Below are 24802 nucleotides of genomic sequence, written 5' to 3'. Positions count from 1 at the left end.
AACGGCACCAAAAGTACCGATCCGGAAAATCATCGAATTTAGGTACCTGCACCGAAAATGATCGGTACAATATGGTATTGTATTTGAAGGTAAAAATCAATAAATACAACTAAGATGCTAGACCGGTGTCGAACCGAAAGTAACGATTCTGAAAACGCCAAAAGGTGGGTACCAAATTGGTACCGAAAATGATTTGGTATAGTAAATTTGGTATCTATGGTACCAAATTGGTACCGAAAATGATTTGGTATAGTAAATTTGGTATCGATACGATATCGGTTTGATTACAGGATTTGATACGATTTGCTTATCAATAATCTAAATATCGTACTCATTACAGAAAAAAGACAAAAAAGCAAAATCAGTTGTTGTGTATATAAAACCTCATTCAAAGGAAATACAATTTACTTACTATGTGTATGAAAAGTAATCTAAAGGGGGCAATTACTTGCATTGCTACAAGATTTGATGAGCTCGGTACCAACCGGTACCGAAAATACCGTTACCGAAATCCCCAAAAGTGGGTTCCAGTACCGAATATACCTGGTACGGTACGGTTCGGTACCGGTCGGTACTGGTACAACACCGGTATTTAAGGATAAAAACCAGTGAATATCGGAGCCGAAAGGGTACCGAAAATATACCCAATTTGATAAATTTAGTACAGGTACCGGTACCCGATACCAGTTACTTATCCTCTACTGCTATTATTGTTCATTCAGTTTTCTTTTTAATATATAGGTAATATATAGGTAATTTAATAGAATAGTAAATTATCCCAATTAGCTAGATTCAAATGAAATATATTGGATGGGGGAAGAGAACAAATATGGTTGTATTAATATATTGATAACAAGACCTGACAACATGTTAAATTTAACACAAAGTGCAGTGATATATAAACCTAATCAATATTCTTCCATCCAATTGCCATGCAAATTGCACAAACACCATGAATATATAAACAGCTAACTCCATTATATATATTTAGTAATTTATCAAAAGAATATACGAATCAAATTCAAGATCTAAAAATTCATTTAATCAAGTTTCAACTGTAAAAAATCAGACAACTCAAAGAATTAGCCTGTATTTTTTTCACTTTAATTAAGGTTGATATTTCATGTAGATTACTAATAACTTACAAAGTATATACTTCAAATCAACCAATTGTGATCGTTAAAACTGCCCCCAAATATACATTTCGCGTGACATTTTGATTTTATGATTCGCGAGTTGAAGTTGTGAAACTCGACTTAATCTATTTTCTGTGGCCTTTTGAGATTACAAACTAGTTTACAGTGAAAATAAGAACGTTTAACAAAGTAAGTAATATGAATTTTGGATTCAATTAATTCTACATAATGTCCAAAAATATATATAATTTACTAGAAGTTGGGAAGATAACTGAGATCCTAAAAAACATAAATTCTGACATGTACACCCTGGTTAACAACAGTAATAACATTTAATTAATACAATAGCAGACTCACTAGACACATGCACACACACATGCACATGATATGTATAACAACAACAGTCAATAATCTGTGCAATGTTTTCTGGGACAAAAGTACCTTCAAAATCTCACTTAATCTTTGTCTCTTTCACAAAGTCAGATCAAGAGATTCACTGCTACAACCCACTGTTTTTGCATGCTTTGATCTTGTAATACTACTAGAATATGAATCATAATTTGGTGAAAACAAAGATAAAGACAAATTGTTCTCATTAAAACCATCTTTTCCCTTTTTACTGTTTGTATGATCCTTCTTTGGGATCTTCATTTGTAATGAAAGACTCAAATCGAGAAGCTCGGATTCATGATCAAGATCAAGCTCCTTTCTTTTAAGTGCCATTTTCTCTTGCTCTGGATCTTCTTCGAGTGTAACATTTATGTCCATCCGAGCGTTTTTTCTTTGAATTTGATTAAGCATTGTTAATCCATCGAGATTCTTGAATACTCCCAGTTGAGATTCTTCTATATTCGTGCTTTGTATGCTTTTCCAACTAGCATGATCTTGGTTGAAACTTGAATGACCGCTCCTGATGTTGAAAATTTTCTCCGCGGTTGAACCATAAACCCCGTGTTTTAATCCGGCTACAATCGGGTTATAGTTTGGGCTCCCTTGAGGATTTCGCAATCCATCTTGATATCTAATATAGAAATACAACATTAATATATTTTCAGAACAATTTAATTTAACCTTTTTAACCAGAAAACCACCAAGACAACATAGCCTGACCAATATGGGGCTCTCCGATTTGTGGGGTGTGGTAACCTTTTACATGAAGTTCACCGTTTCAAAAAAATAAAAATAAAAACAGAAAGCCACCAAGAATTGGTGTTTAACCCTTTAAATTGATGTTCCTATGATGGAAAACTTGTTGTAAATGAATGAGGTAGGTCAATGTTGCTCATAAGCTATATACATTTTGTAATCAGAAATTAAGAAGTTTTGAAGTGTAGATAATACCTAAAGTTATCAATTGACCTTTGATTGTAGCTTTGGAGCATTGGAAGTTGACTAAGGTGGAAAATATGGTGATCATCACCCTCATTAAGAAGCCCTTGTTCTGAAACAACAACAAGAACAATAATATAATTAATTAACTTGTTAATTACAATCAAAAGTTTGAATGTGAAACTCTGATTTGATTTTATTCAGTTGAATTTATTCAAGTAGTATCACGTTATGAACCTCCTGTCTCAATAACTCAAAACCTTTAGAATCCAGGAAACTCACATTCTCACCCCAACGTTTTGCATCAATTAATAAAGGACAAATTTTATTATCTGGAGTCTTTTTATAAAAAACCCTAATTTCAAACTTATTTTTTGTACTATGGATTTAAAATCATACCTTGATTCGGATCATCGATCTTCTTGCTCCTATACATCTGAATGAATCAAATCCGTAACTTAGAACTTTTAAAAGTTATATTCGCCGAAAAATTACAAATTTGTTAAATTGATAAATGTTTAAATTTTTTCTTGATTTAATGAATTAAATCAGTACCTGAAGATGGCTCTTGACATGAGAGATACTAAGGCCTTTGATATTCATTAGTTGAAGAACTAATTTAGGTGTTGCTCCTACATAAACGAACATAAACGAACACGTATAATATTAAATAACTAAATAAATAAATAAATCAAGCACATAAATTTATAAAAGTTAGGTTAATTATACTAACTTTCTTGACCTCCCAATCGTTCAATAGCTTGAACAAATCGTAGATGGAGACCCGGTGTCCACCTGAGCCTCGGGTTCTTGGAGCGAACATACGGTCGAACTGATCCTGTGACCGAACCGGTAGCCTTCTTATCACTGATCTCCTCAACAGTACTGTTGCTTGATGTTGATCCATTTTTGGGTTGGCTTTGACCAGTGAAACTGTGGTCAACATCTTCTGATTCATCATCATCATCATCATCAGAATCTTCTTGTTCGACATGATCACAATAACTAGGGTTTTGCTTGTTGGGGTAATCTTGTTGTGCATCTTCCTCACGAGAGTTGATACTTGTCTTCATTTCTGGTTTGGGATTATAGAAAAAGATGATCAAGAAACAGATGTGAATATATATATATATATAGAGGGAGAGATATAGTACGTGTGTGGTGGTAAAGAGATACAGACGTGGTTTTGATCTCTTTACTCATACACACACACACACACAAAAGGTGAGAAGACAATAAGTAGTTGGAACTTATTCTGTGGAAGATTTATAGCTAATACCTTTATTAGCTGAGCTCAAGTAAGCAAATGTTTGCTAGAATTGGAAAGAAAAATACCTTGCCCTAGAAAATTCGACAGAAACTCTCTCTCTCTATATATATATATAATAGTTATATTTATGTGAAAGTTTTTCTGAGTATAATAAATTGGAACAAAAGAACACGTAATTGTCCTTAAATATGAAATTCAAGGTTAAGATGAGCATTTTTACATTCATTTGTGAATATACTTATTTAAATTTATGACCCTTTGGTTATTATTTTTAAATGATAAGTATTCTGTGACAGTATTTATTTTCTTGTAGTTTTCTAATTTTGTATGTAAACAACCATGCATATATATGTTAGGTAGAAAAACACTAGTTGGGTATTGAAGTGTTTTGTATTTTGGATCCATTTTCTCATGAGTGAAGGGACAAATCAGGGCTTTAATCTCGGGTTCAAACCTGATGGGGGCGAGGGTTTATGGATTTCATCTGGTTCTAGAGCATCAGGGGGCACGATCTCATAGCGGTCGAGAAGTCGACATTGGACATAGTCCCGAGCAGGGTAAGTTTACACGTGAGATTCTTTGCATTTCAAAAAAAAAAAAAAAAATCTATTATGGACGATGACTATGATTTGTAGGGACAGCGAGTAACACAGTTATTTTTTATGACATTGGTATTTTAGTTAATTAACACATCATAAATAACAAATTGATTTCCCATGTGTTATAATTATGTGAGCTTAAAAGATCATTTTCTTGCTTATCTTAGGGGGGAGGGTCATATCCTGAATGTACCCGAATTCAATAAATCACGCGTTGTTAACTCACTTTTACCATAAACTACATAAAACAGATTTTTGATGAAACCACTATCTCGCTTTTTTATAATACCCTATCCCCTACACACTATTCTCTATATCTCTCTCCTACCCTCACATCTCTTCAACCGGTAAGAAGTACCCCAAACCCATACCCGCCAGCCACTACCCGATGGACCGGCGGCGGTGTGTAACCGTGCGTGTACCACCTAACCGAGCCCAAATCGGGTAGTGGCCTGAGTCCCCTTATAGGTAATTTCAATCATGTTTTATTTCAAACTATCATTTTATAATTTCAAAATCTTTATTACTAAGTATTTAAGATTTCATTTATTGAATTCGTGTAATACACATTTTTCTAACCTAGTAATAATTTATTGAAAGGTTGTATGTATGAGGGATCCAGTCTAAATATATAAATATATAGTGGGAACAAATGGACGATTTCCATATGTATGGTTTGCTGTGACGAAATGGTCGTCACTAATTATGCTGGCTGTTTTGCTATAAATATATAGAATGATCGAGCTAGCTACTTTTCTTACGTCTTACAATTAATGAGGATTTACACATTCCTTTAATTATCCAGTCGAATTTGGATGTTCATGAAATAGAGAAATGACAGAAAACCATATATTAGCAATTATATCAAAGTCCAATAATAATTTAACGATGATCTAATTATTATTATTTTTTTTGAACGGCCAACAAACTCAATCCCGAGCACTCTCGGGGCACCCACTGGACAAACGGAGTACTCCGAGAGTAATCCGAGTCTGTGAGATTAAATATATTAATAATGTAATATTTAATCTTGTAGTCTTTATAATCATTTATATTATATTAGATCAAAATATATTAATAACCTATTAATAATTAGTTGGGAATTGTTGATGGACCATATTACCCTTATTAACTAATTAGGTTTCCTCTTGGGTGTATAAATAAGGGGATTATTAGAGAGTTTAAGAGTTACACAAATTACACAATTACAAACCCTCATAACATCAAATTCGTCTCTCTCCCCATAACCGAAATCTACCCTACTTTCGGTTCTTCACCATCATCACCTTACACCCTAAGGAGGAACCAGATCATCCTGACAATCATGTCTAACTCGATGGCTGCATCTCTGACTGGATTCTCTGCTGGCCTGTCTGCTGTAACAGGTATGTTATTCATGTTTTCCATTACATTTAAACAGAACTGAACCAACATGTGGTATCAGAGCATATGTTGATAAATCAGTTCTGTTTTCGTATCCATCATTCTGGGATCATAATCTGGAAAACGAAATTTTTTAAAGACTTAAGAATCACGGCTGGTTTCGAGTTCAAATGAGCCGAAATCACTGTTTTCGGAAAAAATATGTTTGATAATTTTGACTCGAAACCGTAAATGGGATAATAATATCCGAAATCTGTTAACTGAAATCATAAAATTTAGATTTCGGATCCCAGATTATGTTTTTATTTTTTAGGGTTCATCATAATGTTCTAAGAAAAACTCGAAAATTCCCTAACTTTTGGAATATAATTTAGATTAGTGGTTGTTTTTTACTGTTTTGATCTTAATTTTATCTATTAAAGGTTTCGAAAACTGTTAAAGAGATAATCAGTTATTATTACGAAATCTTTTGATAATTTAGATCAGCAATAAAACAGGAAACACTATCCCACAGTCCCTAAAATTTCGAGTTTTCAGTTATCATCACAAAACAGCTGTTAACAGGGATTCGAGATCATCAGACTGCGAATCGAGACCATCAGATCTCGACTCGAGACCACAAGGTCTCGACTCAAAATCATAAAGGGCTCTCAAATCTGTACAACTCGAGACCAAGGTTGCTACTCGAGACCATAAGGTCATAACTCGAGACTAAGGTTGCGACTCGAGACCATAAGGCTACAACTCGAGACTAAGGTTGCGACTCGAGACCTCATAACTAACTCGAGATCTCAAAACTCAGTCGAAACCTAACTCGAGACCATGACTCGAGACCATGACTCGAGACCTCACTCGAGATCTCAAAACTTAGATTGTTTAAATGTGAACTAAAAATTTTTGCTATTAAATACTTGGTTTTGTTAATACTTAATTAATTAATCAGAATCAGATAATTTTACAAAACCAAAAATAGCTTTACTTGAATGAGCTTCTGATGTATTAATTCTGGCCAAAGCTGATTTAATACATCTATTTATTGTTCAAGTATTATGAAAGCTATGTTAAGTATGCATTACAAACGTGAAATGTCTTAATTCTGGCCAAAGCTGATTTAATTCATTTATGTTTAGCATGCTTGACAAGTGCATAATTAAAGTGATTGTCTCATTTCTGGCCAAAGCTGATTTGTCACGATTACTTTGCACACATACTTAAATGATTACACTTCTGGCCAAAGCTGATTTGTCTTCGTTTAAGTAGAATTTTTTTAACTAAGTCTATTATTTTGATGTTAGTAATAGACAATATCACAGCTTCATAACTAAAATGGTCATTATTTATGTCTGCCTTAGTATAACATGCCCTTAGATCACATTAGGACTTCTTTCTTAGTATCATAACTTGCTCATCTTATTTCCACTATCAGCACCCAATTGCGGGATTCCACCTTTGACTGGCGATAACTTTGCTGCATGGAAGGATGCTCTCATGCTTACGCTTGGGCTGCTGGACTTTGATTATGCTTTAAGAGAGAATAAGCCAGCGGACCTTACCGCTACAAGTACTGCTGCTGAGCAGATAGTCCATGATAAATGGACTAGGTGTAACCGCATGTCTCTCATGTTCATGAAGCAGTCCATTCATAACTCAATCAGAGGAGCCATTCCTGATTCTGAAGATGCTAAAACCTATTTGGCTTCTGTGGAGAATCAATTCAAGGGAACATCAAAAGCACACGCTAGCACTCTTATCCTCAAACTGGTGACAACTAAGTATGATGGGAGGAGCGGCATTCGCGAGCACATCATGATGATGCATGACATGGCCAATAAGCTGAAGGGCCTAGAGATGGAGATCAGTGATGGTTTTCTTGTTCACTTCATCATCACTTCGCTTCCTTCGTCCTATGAAGCATTCAAGATCAATTACAACACTCAGAAGGACAAATGGACGATGAGTGAGCTGATCGCTATGTGCGTGCAGGAGGAAGAGCGTATGAAGATGGATCGCACTACTGATGTTGCTAACTTCACCACCTCCAGCTCAAAGAAGAGGAAGAACTCTTATCAAAGAAAGGATGCTTCTAAAGTTCAAAAGCCAAATCAAAATCCTAATACAAGTGCACCTTCCAGCTCTAAGAGCTCCTTAGGCAAACCCTATTGCAAGTTCTGTAAAAAGACAGGACATAAGCAAAAGGAATGCCCTGACTTCAAGGAGTGGCTGGCTAAGAAAGGTAACGATTTTTTCATGATACTTGAGTCCTTTAATTTAAATGTTCCTGCTAATTCTTGGTGGTTTGATTCTGGTTCTATGGTTTATGTTACCAATTCACTTCAGGGATTCCTTACAATCCGGAAGCTGGGAAGAAACCAAAGAACACTTAAAGTTGGGGATGATCGGGAATTAGAAGTGAAGGCCATAGGAACATTACAATTATTTTTGAAAACTAGTTTATGTATTAAACTTTATGATACCTTATATGTTCCTGAGGTAACTCGGAACCTTGTATCAGGACCAAAGTTAGACATGGACGGTTTTGTCGTTTCTCATGGTCATCGCAAACTCTCTATTCTCTATGATTCCGTTGTTTATGGTACTAGCATTCTGGATGGTGGTCTCTATAGATTAGAACTAGATGATAATTTTTCCAAATCTTTGTTGTCATATAATATTAATGAATCACTCACAAAGATGGAAAAGAAACAAATTCGAGACTTAGAGACTTCATCTATGTTGTGGCATCAACGTTTAGGCCACATCTCAAGAGAACGATTAAATCGTCTCGTAAAGGATGAAGTCTTACCTCCTCTCGATTTCACTGATTTTGGAACATGTGTCAAATGTCTTAAAGGCAAAATGACATCAGCGAATAAGAAAGGTGCCACTAGGAGCTCTAATTTATTAGAACTCATTCACACTGACATTAGTGGTCCCTATCAAATCGCTGGCATCACAGGACATACTTCATTTATCACTTTCATTGATGATTATTCTCGTTACATGTACTTGTATCTTATAAAGGAAAAGTCTGAATCTCTTACAACTTTTAAAGATTATAAAGCTGAAGTTGAAAAGCAATTAGATCGTCAGATTAAAGTTGTGAGATCAGACAGAGGCGGTGAATATTATGGAAGACATACTGATGTGGGACAAGCACCTGGTCCATTTTATGAGTTTTGTAAGGGCCAGGGGATTGTGAACCAATACACCATGCCTGGTACACCTTAGCAGAATGGTGTCGCTGAACGAAGAAATCGCACCCTTATGAACATGGTGCGCAGTATGTTAGCCAACACTAATTTACCATTATTCCTCTGGACTGAAGTGTTAAAAGCAGCTGTTCATATACTCAATAGAGTTCCTTCTAAGTCTGTCCCTAAAACTCCTTATGAACTTTGGACAGGAAGGAAACCGAGTCTTAAATATATGAAAATATGGGGCTGCATTGCTGAAGCAAAACTCTATAATCCTTTCCTAAGGAAACTTGATCCTAAAACAGTTACCTGCTTCTTTATCGGGTATCCTGATCATTCAAAGGGTTATCGTTTCTATTGTCCTTCCCATGTCACCCGTATTGTTGAAACCAAGCGTGCTGCGTTCCTGGAGAATTTCAAGGTCAGTGGGAGCAGTACCAACCCTTACGAAGAATTGCAAGAAGTACAAGACGCGGGGGGGGGGGGGGGGGGAGAGACTCGTCGCTTACCATTACTCCGTTTACTCCTCTTGTACCCCATGCAACTGCACCTGAAGCCACTGCACAAACTTCAACTCCACAACCAGAACCCATTATACCTCATAACGAAGGCACATCAAACGCTCAAAACCAAGACAACGCTGAACCCGAAAATCAACTCAGGAGGTCATCTAGGCAGAAACGACCTACTAATTGGGATGATTATGTTACCTACCTGACTGAAATGGATGCTGGAAAGCTCAATGATCCTATCTCTTATAATGAAGCCATTAGCAGTGATCAGTCTTCTGAATGGAACAAAGCAATGATTGATGAGATTGAATCCATGAAGAAAAATGACGTTTGGGATTTGGTAGAATTACCCAACGGTGTCAAACCTGTAGGTTGTAAATGGGTGTTCAAAACAAAACTGGATCCGAATGGGAACGTTGAACGCTATAAAGCGAGATTGGTTGCAAAGGGCTACCCTCAGAAAGAGGGAATTGATTATCAAGAGACGTTTTCACCTGTCTCTCGTAAAGATTCATTAAGGATCGTTATGGCCCTAGTAGCTCATTTTGATTTAGAGCTACATCAGATGGACGTCAAAACTGCTTTCCTTAACGGAGACTTAGACGAAGATGTTTACATGAAACAACCTGACGGCTTTAAACCTGAAGGTCAGGAGCATCTAGTCTGTAAGTTGAAGAAATCCATTTATGGGTTAAAACAAGCATCACGTCAATGGTATCTCAAGTTTGATGAAGTCATGAAGAGGCAAGGTTTTATGAAGAATCAAGTGGATCAATGCACCTACCTCAAGATGAGTGGGAGTAACTTTACTATACTTGTCCTTTACGTAGATGATATTCTATTGGCAAGTAATAGTTTAGACATGTTGCATGAGTCGAAGCGGTTACTTTGGCATAACTTCAACATGAAGGATCTCGGAGATGCTTCTTACGTCATTGGCATCGAAATTCACCGAGATAGACACAAAGGGATCTTAGGATTGTCACAAAAGACTTACATAGATCGTGTCCTTACACGTTACGACATGCAACAGTGCAAACCCTCCGTCGCTCCAGTAGTTAAGGGAGATGTTTTCGGTTGATTCTAGTGTCTGACAACAGAGGTTGAAAAGGAGCAAATGAGCCAGATACCTTACGCGTCAGTAGTCGGGAGCCTGATGTATGCTCAAGTCTGTACTCGCCCAGATATCGTTTATATTGCTGGAATGCTAGGCCGTTATCAGACTAATCCTGGCCTAGATCACTGGAAAGCAGCTAAGAAGGTCCTCAGATATCTGCAAGGGACGAAAGACTATAAACTGACTTATAGAAGAAGTGATCATTTAGAAGTGGTAGGTTATTCTGATTCTGACTTTGCCAAATGCAAATATGACAATAAATCCACTTCGGGCTACATCTTTATGTTAGCAGGCGGACCTATCTCATGGAAGAGTCATAAACAACAGTTAACTACAACTTCCACGATGATGGCAGAATACATTGATGTCTACAACGCAACCTGTCATGGAATGTTGCTTAGAAATCTGATCACTGGACTCAAAATCGTTAATTCCATTTCTAGACCATTGAAGCTTTACTGTGATAACTTAGCTGCCGTTAGTTTCTCGAACAGTAACAGTTCGACTGGAGCTGGTTTATATCTCGATACAAAATACTTGTTCGTACGTGAACGAGTTGAGGAAAATAATCTTTGTATTGAGTATATTAGTACTAAAGATATGCTTGCGGATCCGATGACTAAAGGTCTCCCACCTAAAGTTTTCGAAGAACATGTATCGAATATGGGGCTTACTAAAGACCTTATTTAATGGCATATTGTACTAGCTTATGTTTTAATTAATAAAATTTCCTCAGTTTGATTTTGTATGTCTCTAACATATGTTCTGCCGGTGTAATGACATATAGACAAATATAAATACAAATCAGACGCTAAAGGGCTTATACATATTTTGATCGTAACTATTAGGTTTTAAATTGAGGCTATAGTATGATTAATGGGGGTCCTGAGTCGAATGATGATTCAACGGCTGTATTTCTCTGCTATAGTTCTTGGTTTAAAGCTAAAATGAGTGTTAACTCCTGGCCAGGCTTACCTAATACTCATGATAAATGATTACTCGGCTAAGTGGGAGAATGTGAGATTAAATATATTATTAATGTAATATTTAATCTTGTAGCCTTTATAATCATTTATATTATATTAGATCAAAATATATTAATAACCTATTAATAATTAGTTGGTAATTGTTGATGGACCATATTACCCTTATTAACTAATTAGGTTTCCTCTTGGGTGTATAAATAAGGGGATCATTAGAGAGTTTAAGAGTTACACAAATTACACAATTACAAACCCTCATAACATCAAATTCGTCTCTCTCCCCATAACCGAAATCTACCCTACTTTCGGTTCTTCACCATCATCACCTTACACCCTAAGGAGGAACTAGATCATCCTGACAATCATGTCTAACTCGATGGCTGCATCTCTGACTGGATTCTCTGCTGGCCTGTTGTAACACCTCGAAATTTTTGGCGTCCAATAATGTGCCGACACGTGTCCTAAGTTTACACTTGGCATTAATATTAAATAAAGGACTAATGTTGACAAACCTTGAAAGTATATAAATTCGAGGGTTATAAATGTCAAACAAAGATAAATATACTGTATAGTATCCCTAAACGATGCTCGTACCTTCAAACGAATAAATCACGGATCGTACGGAAGCGGAACGCAGAAGAAAGTGAGAAATTACAAGCTACAGGGGTTAACTGTGCCAACATGTTTAATTATACCTCTGAGTGACCATTCAACGAACCCGAGGCTTCGTAACAATAAAATACGCTCACTAGAATATGATATATAAATCTCGCGAAGTTCCGTTTTAAAACGAGAAAGTTATGATCAAATCCGTGTACGAGGGGTTAAAAGCGTCAATAATAAAAGTTAAGACCTTTCAGATAATATTGAAAATAACCAGAGGACTTAATAATTCACATAAATAACGCGAGGCCCTTAATCGTAAATAACCGAGGGCCAATTCGCAAAGTTACCCCTTCGGTTCCGAAAGGTCAGGTTATTAATTACAAAGATTCGGTAATCATTGCGAAAGATTTGGCAAGATTCTGATCATGATTACAAAGGATTTAAAAATCCTGAAAACAAAACCTAACGCGACCCGCGTAAGGTTTCAAGGTAAGTTGAGGCGGGCCGCGAGCCTCCTCTTAAACGCGCCTGGTTAGTAAACTTCAGGCGACCCGCGTACAAAGTGCCTGGTTCCCCCATGCGGGCCGCGTCAGGCGCCCAGATGCAGAAACATGCTTAACTTGGCTGTTCAGCCTTCCAAGAGCCATGATCTGCATTTAAACACCTCCAAATGACCCCTAAACGACCCCTAACACTAAGGACAAGTGTTGATCAGTTGTGGTGTGTGCTAGACTTTGTTGTCAATCAATTGTGGTGCTTGAAACCACTATATAAAGCCTAAGTTGCAACCATAAGTTCACACCCCATCATCTGCATCATTTGGTCATTTCTGGAGCTCCAACTTCCTCTCAAGTGGTCACACTTGGTGCATAGGACCTCAGTAAGTGTTCCACTCCTTTCCCATTTGAGCTTTAACTTAGTTTTAGCTTAAAAGTCGATCCGTCGTAACTAACGGTCGACTTAGCGATAACTCACAAATGATTCAGTGAATTGTCGAATCAAGAATGGTTATTTGTTGGTAATTATGTGGGTAATAAACCTCTAAAAGGGTTCCCACTGATCACCACTCTAACTATGTCAAATGTCGAGTCAAACGTGCACCCAAAAAGTCAACAAAATGTCGTTTTGGCGAATCTTGCATAATCTGTAATGTATATACTATGGAACCTGTTTTGATGATCATAAAACGTGATATTAAGTATATAAACTTGTTTGCGCTCGTTTGAATCGACCATTTGCTATATTAACCCGGTTCGGAGCCGAATGTCGCAAAAGTTTGACTTTTGCATTGACTTCAGTTCTGACCCGTTTTAGTGAAGTATAGATATGCCTTAGGACTCTCTTAGGACCAGGTCACGTGATGGTATAACCCTCTGTGACCGGTTCATCGTTTGTCCGAGTCTTTTACGCATTTCCGTTAATCGCCTAAAAGTTGACCGTAACGCCCTTTTTAAAATTAAAACGAGTATTTCGGACACGTGAACGGACCAAAACCTTGCTTGTTAAATTATAAGCATGTCCTTAAAGTTTCACGTCAATCCGAGGCCTAGAATGAGAGTTATGCTAAAAGGCGCACTTTTAAGAAAGTTTTGTAATTAACGGCGCAATTAGCATAACGCCCATCTAACCCAAGTTTTCGTCACCAAAACTTTTACCCACTGTGGTAAAATAATATTTTGAGAATTTTAAAGATTTTTAATAATTTTTACCTTGCTCATAACCTGCGGTTATGGCTACGGTTCGGTTAATACCGAATATGCCCTTTTTGGCCAAAACGGGAGTTCTACAAGGTCTTTTGACCCGATTCCAGTTGCTACTGGTTTTAAATAATAAATAAAGTATTTTAAGCTTTATAAACTGTTCGGGAAACTCCGATTTCCTGTAGAACTCGAAAATCCCTTTTAAAAGTCTTTAAAGTGACCGAAAAGCCCCTACGGGGCATAATATAAACTTAAACTCGTTACGGGCGTCACGGAAGGTATCCTACTGATAACAAAATACTTTTAAGGCATATTGACTTAGGAAATAAGCGTAGGACACTTATGGTTAACCGTTTCGCCTATTTGCGCACACGGTACGGCCCATGGAACTAGTTTTCGTACAATAGCCGATATGGGTCAAATTATATTATTCGAACCCCAAAATCCAGAGTATGAACTATAAACCCATATAAAACAAGTCTCTGAACTTGTTGGGTCCAAATCATACTCCATTCTCGGTTTTCGCCTTTTCGTGCGAATTAACCATATCTATATATCGGAATCAACCGGTTTAAGCTACGGCTAATACAAGGACCGTTAGGATTCTAAGAGGTTAATTAAAACCTTCGTTCCAGATTAGGAGCCCCAGTAAAAGCTATCGGTGACTTGATCTAAATTAAGGATTTATACTTGCAAAGGTAAATACTTTTAACTTATTTTCCCTTATACGGGCTTGGGATACGGTATTTTAAATATACCGCTTGGTCGGGTGTAGAAACCTTTTAATCGGAGATGATTAAATTGCATAATCCCGTTTTAATCTGTGTTGATTGATAACAAATAACGTTGGGGGTTAATGACCGTGTCCTGGATATCCTTGGCTCATTTTAAAAAGTGAATGGCCACGACGTAAGCACAAGGTGTAGGCAAAACACCTCCTGTTGCATATGTATAACGTATACTCACTCGTGAGAGTATTCTTCTTGTGAGATTATATTTGTGGTGTGTCGATTAATCTTGTCCGGCTTGTATTGTATAATCACCGGCCCTAAATGTTGGACAACCATGTAAATCGGATACAAGATTTTTATTAACAAAATTGTCCCAAGTATAAAAGATTAATTTTGCCTTTGGGCATTTTAATCAACGTGTCAAAATATTTTGTGCCTTGTGCATTCAAATCAATTTTCCCAACTCTTTTCAAAGGAGTCGGTTGAATGTATTTACCAGTGTAAACTGACGTATTTTCCCCAAAAAGATTAAGTGCAGGTACCTAAACGTAAATTGGCTGGTATTAGCTCCCTAGCGTCGTGATAAGTCTCGCAAGCTTGATTGCAGTATCTGATGGAACAATATTTTATTATTATTTTGATCCGCTGTGGATATATTCGACTTCTGTAATACATTTGATATTACAACCAGAGGTTGAAGTATATATTTATCTTTAAGCTTCCGCTGTGTATTATATAATTGTGTGGTTTGACTATATTGTTGCCAACATCGTCACGGTAATCCCCACCGGGCCCACCGGTGATACACGTGGAAATCGGGGTGTGACACCTGTCTGCTGTAACAGGTATGTTATTCATGTTTTCCAACAGAGTCTACCACCAATTCCGGGGAAAACCCGGTAACCCACCCGCCCGTAGGCACGACAGTGAAATTACCGGTAAAACCCGTTTGGCTCAAGGATCCAACCCAGGTTTCCCTGGGTCTCCTATCATTGTCCACCAGTGCCTCACTCTGCACCAAATGGGAATCGAACCTGCATCTCTCAAGAGAAATGCAAACTCTCCACCACTTGATTTAGAGATCATTGGCTAATTGGCTAATGATGATCTAATTAATCATTATTCAAAATAGATATGCTATAAGTAAAAACACAATATGGATGCTTGTCTTATGGTATTAGATGTATACTGATGGTTACATATGTTTTTAAAATATTAGTTAATTTTGTCTTTGCATGTTTTATGAGGGTCCACGTGTGCATAGAGAAGGGGTTAGCTAGGGAGCTGTTGGTAATTCTGGAGAGGTGATGCACGTCACGGGGATTTAAAGTCATGGGAAATATTAGAAAATTGACGTTTGAACATAGGTAGAAAAAATTATATCACGGATTTGTCCCTACCCTTACGGGAGTTGTGACTTCTAATCCTTCATACGTCATTCACCATTCTTGGTATTTTTCCAAGGGTATCAATACACGAAATAGGGGAATTAATATAACGAGTTCTATTTCAAGTGGAAAAAATATATGTTGATGAGAATGAGACCTTAGGTTAATTTGATTAACAAGTGCTATAATATTGCATCAACAATTAGTAAGAAGATATAAAAAATGATTTTTATATGCTAACAATAGATGGTTTTGATGACAATATTTTCAATTCATCGGTCCATCCAATAATTACACTTTTCGATCAAGATGAAATACAAATGACACATAAAAGTTTGATCTCAACTCGGAGGCTAGTTTCTTGGAAACATTTGTTTTCAATATATTCAACGATAGTGAGTAGATCATAGCCTTGACTCCCATGGAATAATCGTTGAAGGGGAAACACGTCGTACTGACTTTCGGTGGAGGTTTGTTGGATTGAGACTTAAGTCTGACTTTGGAACATGGTAGATATCATACCCATTTATCTTTCATTTAATTTGATTTTTCTTTAACAGTTTGGGTTCGTTCTTTTAAAAACAAGCTAAATACGAAGTTGCATTGCTATTTGAATTTATTGAAAATCGGGTACTATTCAAAGTTGGTAACAGAGCCGGCCCTTAAGAGGGGCGGGGAGGACAACCGAACAGGGCCCGTGATTTCGTAGGGCCCGTAATTTTAAAAAAAAAAATCCGATATTATATATGTAAAAAAAAATTTTAATAGGGTATAACCAAAAAAATATTAACATAGGCCCACTTAAAAATAATCCTATTGCGCTAATCAAATTTCTTGCTAAGCATAATTTAACATTTCGTGGAAATAAAGAAAAGTTGTATAAAAAAGGTAATTGAAATTGTTTAGTTTTAGTTCCATTTATTCTTACTTAATTTTTTGTTGATTGTATTTAACAGGTAATGGAAATTTCTTGGGTCTAGTTGAGATGTTGGAAGAGTTTGATCCGGTTATCAAAGAGCATGTTCGGCGGATCACTAGTGACGATATTCATGTGCATTATCTTGGACACAAGATCCAAAATGAGATAATACTTATGCTTGCTGATGAAATTAAAAAAGAACTTATTAAGAACATAAAAGAAGCAAAGTACTACTCAATCATACTGGATTGTACCCCCGATTCTAGTCACAAAGAACAGATGACTATAATAGTGAGGTATGTAAAGTTCTCATCTAATTCTGTTATTGTTGAGGAGTCATTTTTGGGCTTTTTAAATGCTAATGATACCACTGGGAAGGGACTATTTGATGCAACTTATGCGGAGTTACAAAATCTTGGTCTTGAAATTGATGACATGCGTGGCCAAGGATATGACAATGGGGCAAATATGAAAGGTTCACATCAAAGAGTCCAAACGAGATTTTTAAAAGAAAATCCAAGAGCATTTACAGTAGAAGAAAATTTCAGAGTAAACTTTTTCTTATATATTGTGGATCAAGCTATTGCTTCTTTAGAGAAAAGATTTGAACAATTTAAATGGTAGGAGGGTTTATTTGGTTTTTTGTTTCCACGTACGTTGAGGATTATTAAAGATGAAGATCTTAAGTCGTCTTGTCATCGTCTTGAAAATGCACTCAGGTTTAAAGAAAAATCGGATATTGATGGCGAGGCACTTTATACAGAGCTTAATTTATTTCGTGACTCACTAACCAATAAATTTAGCAGTCCTGTAGATGTTTTGGAGTATATGAAAGAAGACGGTTATTCCCCAGAAGCATGCATTGCATATAGAATATTGTTGACTATTCCAGTCACTGTGGCATCTGCAGAAAGAAGTTTTTCGAAGTTGAAGTTATTGAAATCTTACCTACGATCTTCAATGTCCCAAGAAAGACTTAGTGGGTTGGCGATAATTGCTATCGAGAACGAAGTCTTAGATGATATAAACTGTGAAGAGTTGATTCACCAATTTGCTATCAAGAATGCAAGGAGAGCTTCACGAATCATTGGTTAGCTATTAGCTTATTAGTTTTTACGGCATGTCATTCATTCGAATACTATATTTTGTATTTTGTTAATTGCATTGTTTATCGAATGCTATATTTTTGTCAACCGTTCAAAGTTGTATGAAAAAACTAGCTTAAATTTTTTATTTAGTTAAAACGTAAGGGCACGTTTTTCGAGCTCGAACAGGGTATATGAATTCTCAGGGCCGGCTCAGGTTGGTAACTATGCTAATTATTGTAGTACATCGGACCGATGCCGACTAAACCAAATTCCCGCCACATGTAAATTATAAAATTCTAGATGTAATGTTAAGAAAATAAATGTTTTAAAATTTAAGAAAGTAAATGTTTTCTTTCTAAAGAAAATTAGAAATCAACCAACTGTGCAACAATTCTTTGTTCGTGTGGGTGTCTTTAAAGCGAGTGTGTGTAATATACTTTACAACTCCCATGCAATCCTTTTTGTGAACAAATCACGAGCTTCTTGGTGCAAAATCACAGCCGTATAAACCAAAATAATCCGCCCTTTTGACAATAAAGATTGGTTAAACGACCATCATTCGTTTATTTCCTTTTATTTATGAGAATATTAATTCAGTTTTTCTTTATTGTGAATCAATTAAGAAATTGGGAGTTTTTGACAAAAAGAAGAGTGGATCCAACATTGGAAATTGAGATGTCCTAACTAGGGCTGTAAACGAACCGAACGAACACGAACAAGAACTTGTTCGTGTTCGTTTGTTAAGGAAATAAATGTGTTCACGAACGGTTCATGAACACTTACCGAACGAGATTTTATGTTCGTGTTCGTTCATTAAGGAAATGAGTGTGTTCGCGAACGGTTCACGAACATAAATAAATTTGGCGAACTCGATGAAGGATAAAGATAGATGGCCCAGAGAGTAGCACTCGAACTTAAATCCCTTATTGGAACGGAGGTCGATCGTATTCGCCGATGTAATAATGAGAAATGAAAGGGAAATGATGCATAAACAAGGTGAAAGTAGGTCTCCTAGTTTAATTGTTAGGGTAATAAAATAAATAAAAGTTTAATAATATATAAAGTACAAATAAAATATAAGAAAGTACAAAGATCTTCAATTAAAACACAAACATACGAACATAAACGAACGCAAATCAACAAATGTTCACGAACACGTTCACGAACACCTTACCGAACGTTCACGAACACAATCGAACGAACGAGACCTCTGTTCATGTTCGTTCATTTAACTAATCGAACGAAATTTCTTGTTCATGTTTGTTCGTTTATTAAACGAACGAACATAAACGAACTTCCCGCCGAACGGTTCACGAACTGTTCGCTGAACGTTCGGTTCGTTTACAGCCCTAGTCCTAACCACATTCACCTAGGGCTACATATTATTTAATAATCAGATGATAGAACCAACTTATTTATCGTTGTTTTAGAACAAGGACACATTTTTATTTTTATTTTTTTGTTTTTGTAGGTTTTTAAATTTTGTTTTCGTAGATTTTTAAATAATTTTAAATTTGTTCATTAGAAGTTGTCATAAAATATAGGATAAATTTGTTTTAAACGTATTCATTCATATGTATATATTATGAAATAATATGTTGGTAAATTGTTTTCATTGAATATCTGTTATATTCTTTTTGTTTGCATATGGACGTAAATATGGGGTCTTGGAAAACTTTCTCCCGGTGAGGATTTGCTTGTGAAGATCATTAAAAAAGAAGAGGTAGGTCTTCCGCACCCACTTTTGGCTTATCTTGCAAAGTCAACCCTATACATGTTATGTTTTTTTTTTTCCTCATAAAAAGTTATGTGACATTTCAAATATTATAATTTGTGTTAAACTACCAATTAACATAACATTAATTCATCAAACATATACATTAATGAGTTTATTAATATTTAGGAATAGAAGTTGGTATATTGAAAGGGATCCTTAATTTCATACTCCAACAAGTTCAATGGATTATTAATACAGTTGATATAAACTAGTAAATATGGGCATCGCTTCCCTGGAGGTTAAAGCGTATAAAGAAAATCGTATGAAGTTATTGCAGCTTTAGTATAAATATCAAATGTACACGTGACTATGGTAATCTAAAATTAGTGAATAAACAAAAGGCAAAACCCAAATTTAGCATTTCAAACTTTAGTTCGTAAAAGTTTAAAAAAAAAATCAAACAAACAAAAAGAGAAGAAAGAATAATTTTCAACATATACAATTCTCATGGGCGGGAATAGTGCTTCGCAGCCATTGGCTGAAATGGACGGCCGCCCCTTTATTATTGGACCAACTAATTTATTATTTTATACACGCTAAAATTACGGTTTTGCCCCGGAATAGTGTTTCTCTGCCATTGGTTCAAATGGGCGGCGAGCAATACCCATTGGACCAACCAGTTTATTATTTTATACTCACTTTAAAGTTACAGTTTTGCCCCCCGTTAAAAATACGGTTTTGTCCCAGCTTCAAAATACATTTAGCCTTTTGCCCCGAGCTAAAATATACGATTTCGCCCTCGGTAAAAAAAATTACGCTTTTACCCTCAGCCTAAATTACGTTTTCGCCCCAGTTAAAAATAAAATTTTGTTTTTCCCTCCGGCTCAAAATTACGAATTTACACCAGTTTATTATTTTATAATTACTTTAAAATTACGGTTTTGCCCACAGTTTAAAATTACGTATTTGCCCCCAGTGCAAAATAAATTTATGCTTTTGCCCCCAACTAAAATTTACGAATTTTCCCTCGGTTCAAAATTACGATATCACCCTCAATTCAAAATTACGTTTTTGCCCCCCCCCCCCATGAAAAATAAAAATATGGTTTCCCTCTAGCTAAAAATTAGGATTTTACCCTCGGAAAAAAATGATTTTCCCCTAAATAAAAATAAAAATATGACTTTGCCCCTAGCTAAAAATCGTGTCAAAAAGCTGCCTAACACTCTTTTTACTTTTTATATATATCAAAACTATAGTACTTTTTTTAATTGGTTGAGAATTGTTCAGGCATTGCCCCGCAACGCGGGCGGGGCATCACCTAGTTAAAATACAAAGTAAGCTTACTGGAAGGGTTGGACGAGACTTGAACCTTGGTCATGTGGGTTTATTATAGGGTCTACATATTCACACACCCTAGTCCTTATTTACACACCCTCGTATACGCCTCATATAGGTCTATACGTCGCGTATAACCTTTTTTAATTTCCAAGAAAATCTTTGATTATGTCATATTTTGTCTTATATGCCTCGTATATGCCTCGTATAGACCTATATGGGGCGTATAAACAAAAAAGACCATTTTACCCCTGAGTTAGGCCTAGAATGGGGGTAAACTGGTCTTTTTTGCCTCTCTTGCATGCCTAGTATAGGCCTGTATAAGGCGTATGTATATAATACAAATTACCATTTTACCCCTAAGTTAGGCCTAGACTGGGGGCAAAACAGGGCTATAATGGTCTTTTGGACCCCACTATACGCCCAGTCTAGCCCTATATGCGGCAAATATTTTAAATTTTTTTTGTTTTCTCTTTTAAATATCCATAACACTAACATTAATTATAAAAAAACTCATATTAATATCAATAACACTAATATTAATTATGAAAAACTCATATTAATTATAATAACACTCATATTAATTATAAAAAACTCATATTAATATCAATAACACTAATATTAATTATGAAAAAAACATATTATATATTCTTATGTTCCCATTAAAGTCAATGGGAACAATATGCGATCTAAACCGTTGGATCAAATTAAGATTAAATCCTGACCATTATAATTCAGAAAAAGATGGAGAGGTTAATTGGTGGTTAGGTCAAAGCCAGAATTTTAGTACATCCTCTCTCCCACGTTTCCACACTCAACCCCTTCAAAAGTTTTTATCCACCGCACTCTTTTTTCACACTCTGATCATCTTCCTCCTCAGTTCTTCTTTTAACCATCATCATAGATAACGAAGATTACGAAGCCCTAACCGTTCTTTTAACCTTTTTTTTTTGGACTCAAAGCTAAACTGGTCAAATTCAAAAGGTTTGTTTGTGTGATTTTGATGCAGTTAACCTAAAAGAAGGCCACGATTTCCATCGCATCAACCAGTACCGATCGATTGTAAGTTAATTGAGATTCAAGGTAACAACCCCAACTCGTAAATAGATGGTTATCATCGTTATTAAATCTCTAGAAGTATAATATAAAATACCATATGGGTTAACAAATTGATTTGCATGTCTGTTGTAATGGTGTTTTGGGAAATGAATTTGAAGGTTCCTGTTGATGGTGGTTCTTTATAATTAGCATCAAGATCATGATGTCAAATTCGTATTGGTCATATGTTGGTAATTAGCATCATAATTTCATTGGGATTTTTGCCTATTACCTTTTTATCTTATGTTGTAGATATTGTTTTTTTTACATAAAGATATAAGCATCTAGAGTCTACGTATATCGAACTTGTTGGTAACTCTACTCAATATGTTTACACCTCATATATAGCTTTGCATGAAATTAAATTGTGACTGAATCAATATTCTGTTGTTTGATTGCATGTTTTTTGGTTGTTAGATGGTTATATTTTGTTTCAATCAGTCAGTTGTCATTCGGTGCTGCTATAGTGAGGTTTTGTTGCTCCTAAATGCAGGTCTTAGCAAACGCAAAACTGATGAAGGACTTCGAGAATTGCAAAGTTTAGTGAAGTGGTTCATGGTTTGATTCTTCACCATAATTTATGATTGTTAAGCATATGCTGATGCTCTTATTTGAATATTGATTGCAATTTCCCTGTTACTGCCTGCAGCTGGAGTAGTAAAAGACTGTGCATCAAGTTGGTCAAAAGGGTTCGATTTTGTACGATATTCTGCTTTTGAAAAAGTTAATGACGGCATAGAGGGATGGTAAGGTCAGGATGGTCATCTTTATGTTTTTGTTTTGTTTTGTTTTGTTTTGTTTTGTTTTGTTTATTGCAGTTTTTGGATGGTTGGGTTAAATTTGTAGATTATGCGAGGTCAAGAGACTCTCCTCCACCATTACCTCATTCCTACAGGAACAAGTACAATGGCCGCCAATGAACTCTCTCCTGAACCTACAACAGTGGATTACAAAGTATTAATATCAACAATGAAAAGATCAATTTATGAACTACATATTTGAATTGTGTTGGGAATTCAAACATCAAAGTTTGGACCTCGGTTTTTCTTCTAGAAGCGGAGGTTAAAAGGCAGTTCAGGTACAGTTGTATTATAAGCCCCACTATCCAAAATTTAAGTACGCGGTTCTTTAGCCCTGAGAAACTGTACATCAAACGACCGCATTCTCCAGACGCTGAAGAGGAAGAGCAAGATCGAGAGGCATGAAATTATCGACAATAAGGTATGATTTAATTGCAAATACAGTCAATTAGGGCATAAATCTTGCTTTTGTCCTTGTATGCCTATTGTTTTCGCCTACGTTATCTCTTCTTCAGCAACAATTGATTTCAAGTAAAAAAAATGCAAAACCATTAATCAGGAAGGGTTTGGGTCGTATAGTCATGAAGTAGCCAAGGGTTACGTGAGGAGGGATTTGAGGCGGAAGGATCGAAGTTTCAGTGAGCAAATTACGTTGTTTTGTTCATCTCATGACCTTCGAATATATTAAGCAATTGTTATTGTAACTATATTAGTTTCGGGATTACTTTATTGAAAAATTATCATTTTCTACCGTAGTTATATCACTTCTCCCAACCAATTAATTGTGTTAGGCATTGTTTTGGAGCATGTTTTAACAGATTGGAGCATTCATAAGATATGATTAGAGTCTGCTCCATTCTGTATAAACGAGTTTGAATTTGATCTCCTTTTAATCAAGAAAGTGTTTTGTTCACCGACGTCGCCTACCATGGTTTTAATGTCTTTTCTTATAGTTTCTGGAAGAAGCAGCTGAACTTGCTAGTGGTATGTATAAACCTTCATTCCAGCTTCAGCCTTGATGACGTTATCAGTTGGATATCTTTTTTTATCTTTGTTAAGATGATCTTCGGTTTGTAACTTCCAAGTAATGTACCTAATTGAAATGCTATTAGATTAAGATTGGTCATTAATAAAGTTATTTAAAGCACAAATTACACGAAAGAGGTTTTGTACATTTTGGAAACCAAGACTTCAACTTAATTTAGTAACAAAATTTAAGAGAATACGAATATTGAGATTACTTGATCAGTATTTCAGCTTCATTGAGCTACTTTTACTCTGCAGAAAAAGAAATGAAGATAGCATTTTTGTAGCTTTAAGAAAGGTGGAAATGGTGGTATCTGTTTCTTTTTTTCTTACATTGCCTTATAATGTTAAATTTGAAGGTTTAATTTGTGTTTCAATGTTTCAGTTTAGGGTTTCAATGAACTGTAGCAGTTTTTCAATCACCAGCAACCTTGTGTCTCTTGCCAGTGACCAGTTCCCTGTTCCGGTTAGTTAGATAAATCATAAATCGTAGTTACAATTTATTTGATGCATGAAAAATTATCTATACTTTTTAAATAAAAAAGTTTCCAGAATAAATAAATTTAGTAATCCCCTTTTTTTTGTTTAATAATTTCAGATTGATGATATGGAAAGCCTCGTGTGGTTGTCTAAAGCATGTCATGGCCCACTTTTGAGCTGAAGTTGTTTCTTTCCTCATCAGATTGAGTGAAAGAACTGGATATGACAACGGACAAACAGAATGGTGTTCAAATACAACAAATGTAGCGGGTCAGTATTTTTCTAGAAGTTACAATTATACACCTTCGAAACAAATTTCTTACCGTTTAACTTTGACCAAAGATAAACTATATGGTACTTTATGAACGAGATAGAATCGGAATTTTGCACA

At 35.8% G+C, this 24802-nt stretch overlaps 2 protein-coding genes across 2 annotated transcripts; one reads left to right on the top strand and one right to left on the bottom strand.

The window, feature by feature from the left end:
• Positions 1-1395: 1395 nt before the first annotated feature.
• LOC110904875 (two-component response regulator ARR10) lies at positions 1396-3678 on the bottom strand. The gene is made up of 5 exons (XM_022150752.2): positions 3199-3678; positions 3021-3097; positions 2865-2901; positions 2478-2577; positions 1396-2157 (listed from the first exon to the last, which is right to left on the bottom strand). Exons 1-5 carry the CDS (start codon positions 3536-3538, stop codon positions 1608-1610), a joined length of 1104 nt encoding a protein of 367 aa, XP_022006444.1. The 5' UTR covers positions 3539-3678; the 3' UTR covers positions 1396-1607.
• Positions 3679-16268: 12590 nt separating this feature from the next.
• LOC110907816 (zinc finger MYM-type protein 1-like) lies at positions 16269-24592 on the top strand. The gene is made up of 8 exons (XM_035983162.1): positions 16269-16281; positions 16905-17487; positions 17587-17957; positions 22599-22663; positions 22924-23006; positions 24190-24241; positions 24317-24397; positions 24530-24592. The coding sequence occupies exons 1-8, from the start codon at positions 16269-16271 to the stop codon at positions 24590-24592; spliced, it is 1311 nt and encodes a 436-aa protein (XP_035839055.1).
• Positions 24593-24802: the final 210 nt, after the last annotated feature.

This window comes from Helianthus annuus, chromosome 14 (assembly GCF_002127325.2).
Source record: "Helianthus annuus cultivar XRQ/B chromosome 14, HanXRQr2.0-SUNRISE, whole genome shotgun sequence".
Lineage (NCBI taxonomy): Eukaryota > Viridiplantae > Streptophyta > Magnoliopsida > Asterales > Asteraceae > Helianthus > Helianthus annuus.
Note: the sequence above shows the minus strand (reverse complement) of the source record. Positions and strands in the feature narration are given on the sequence as shown.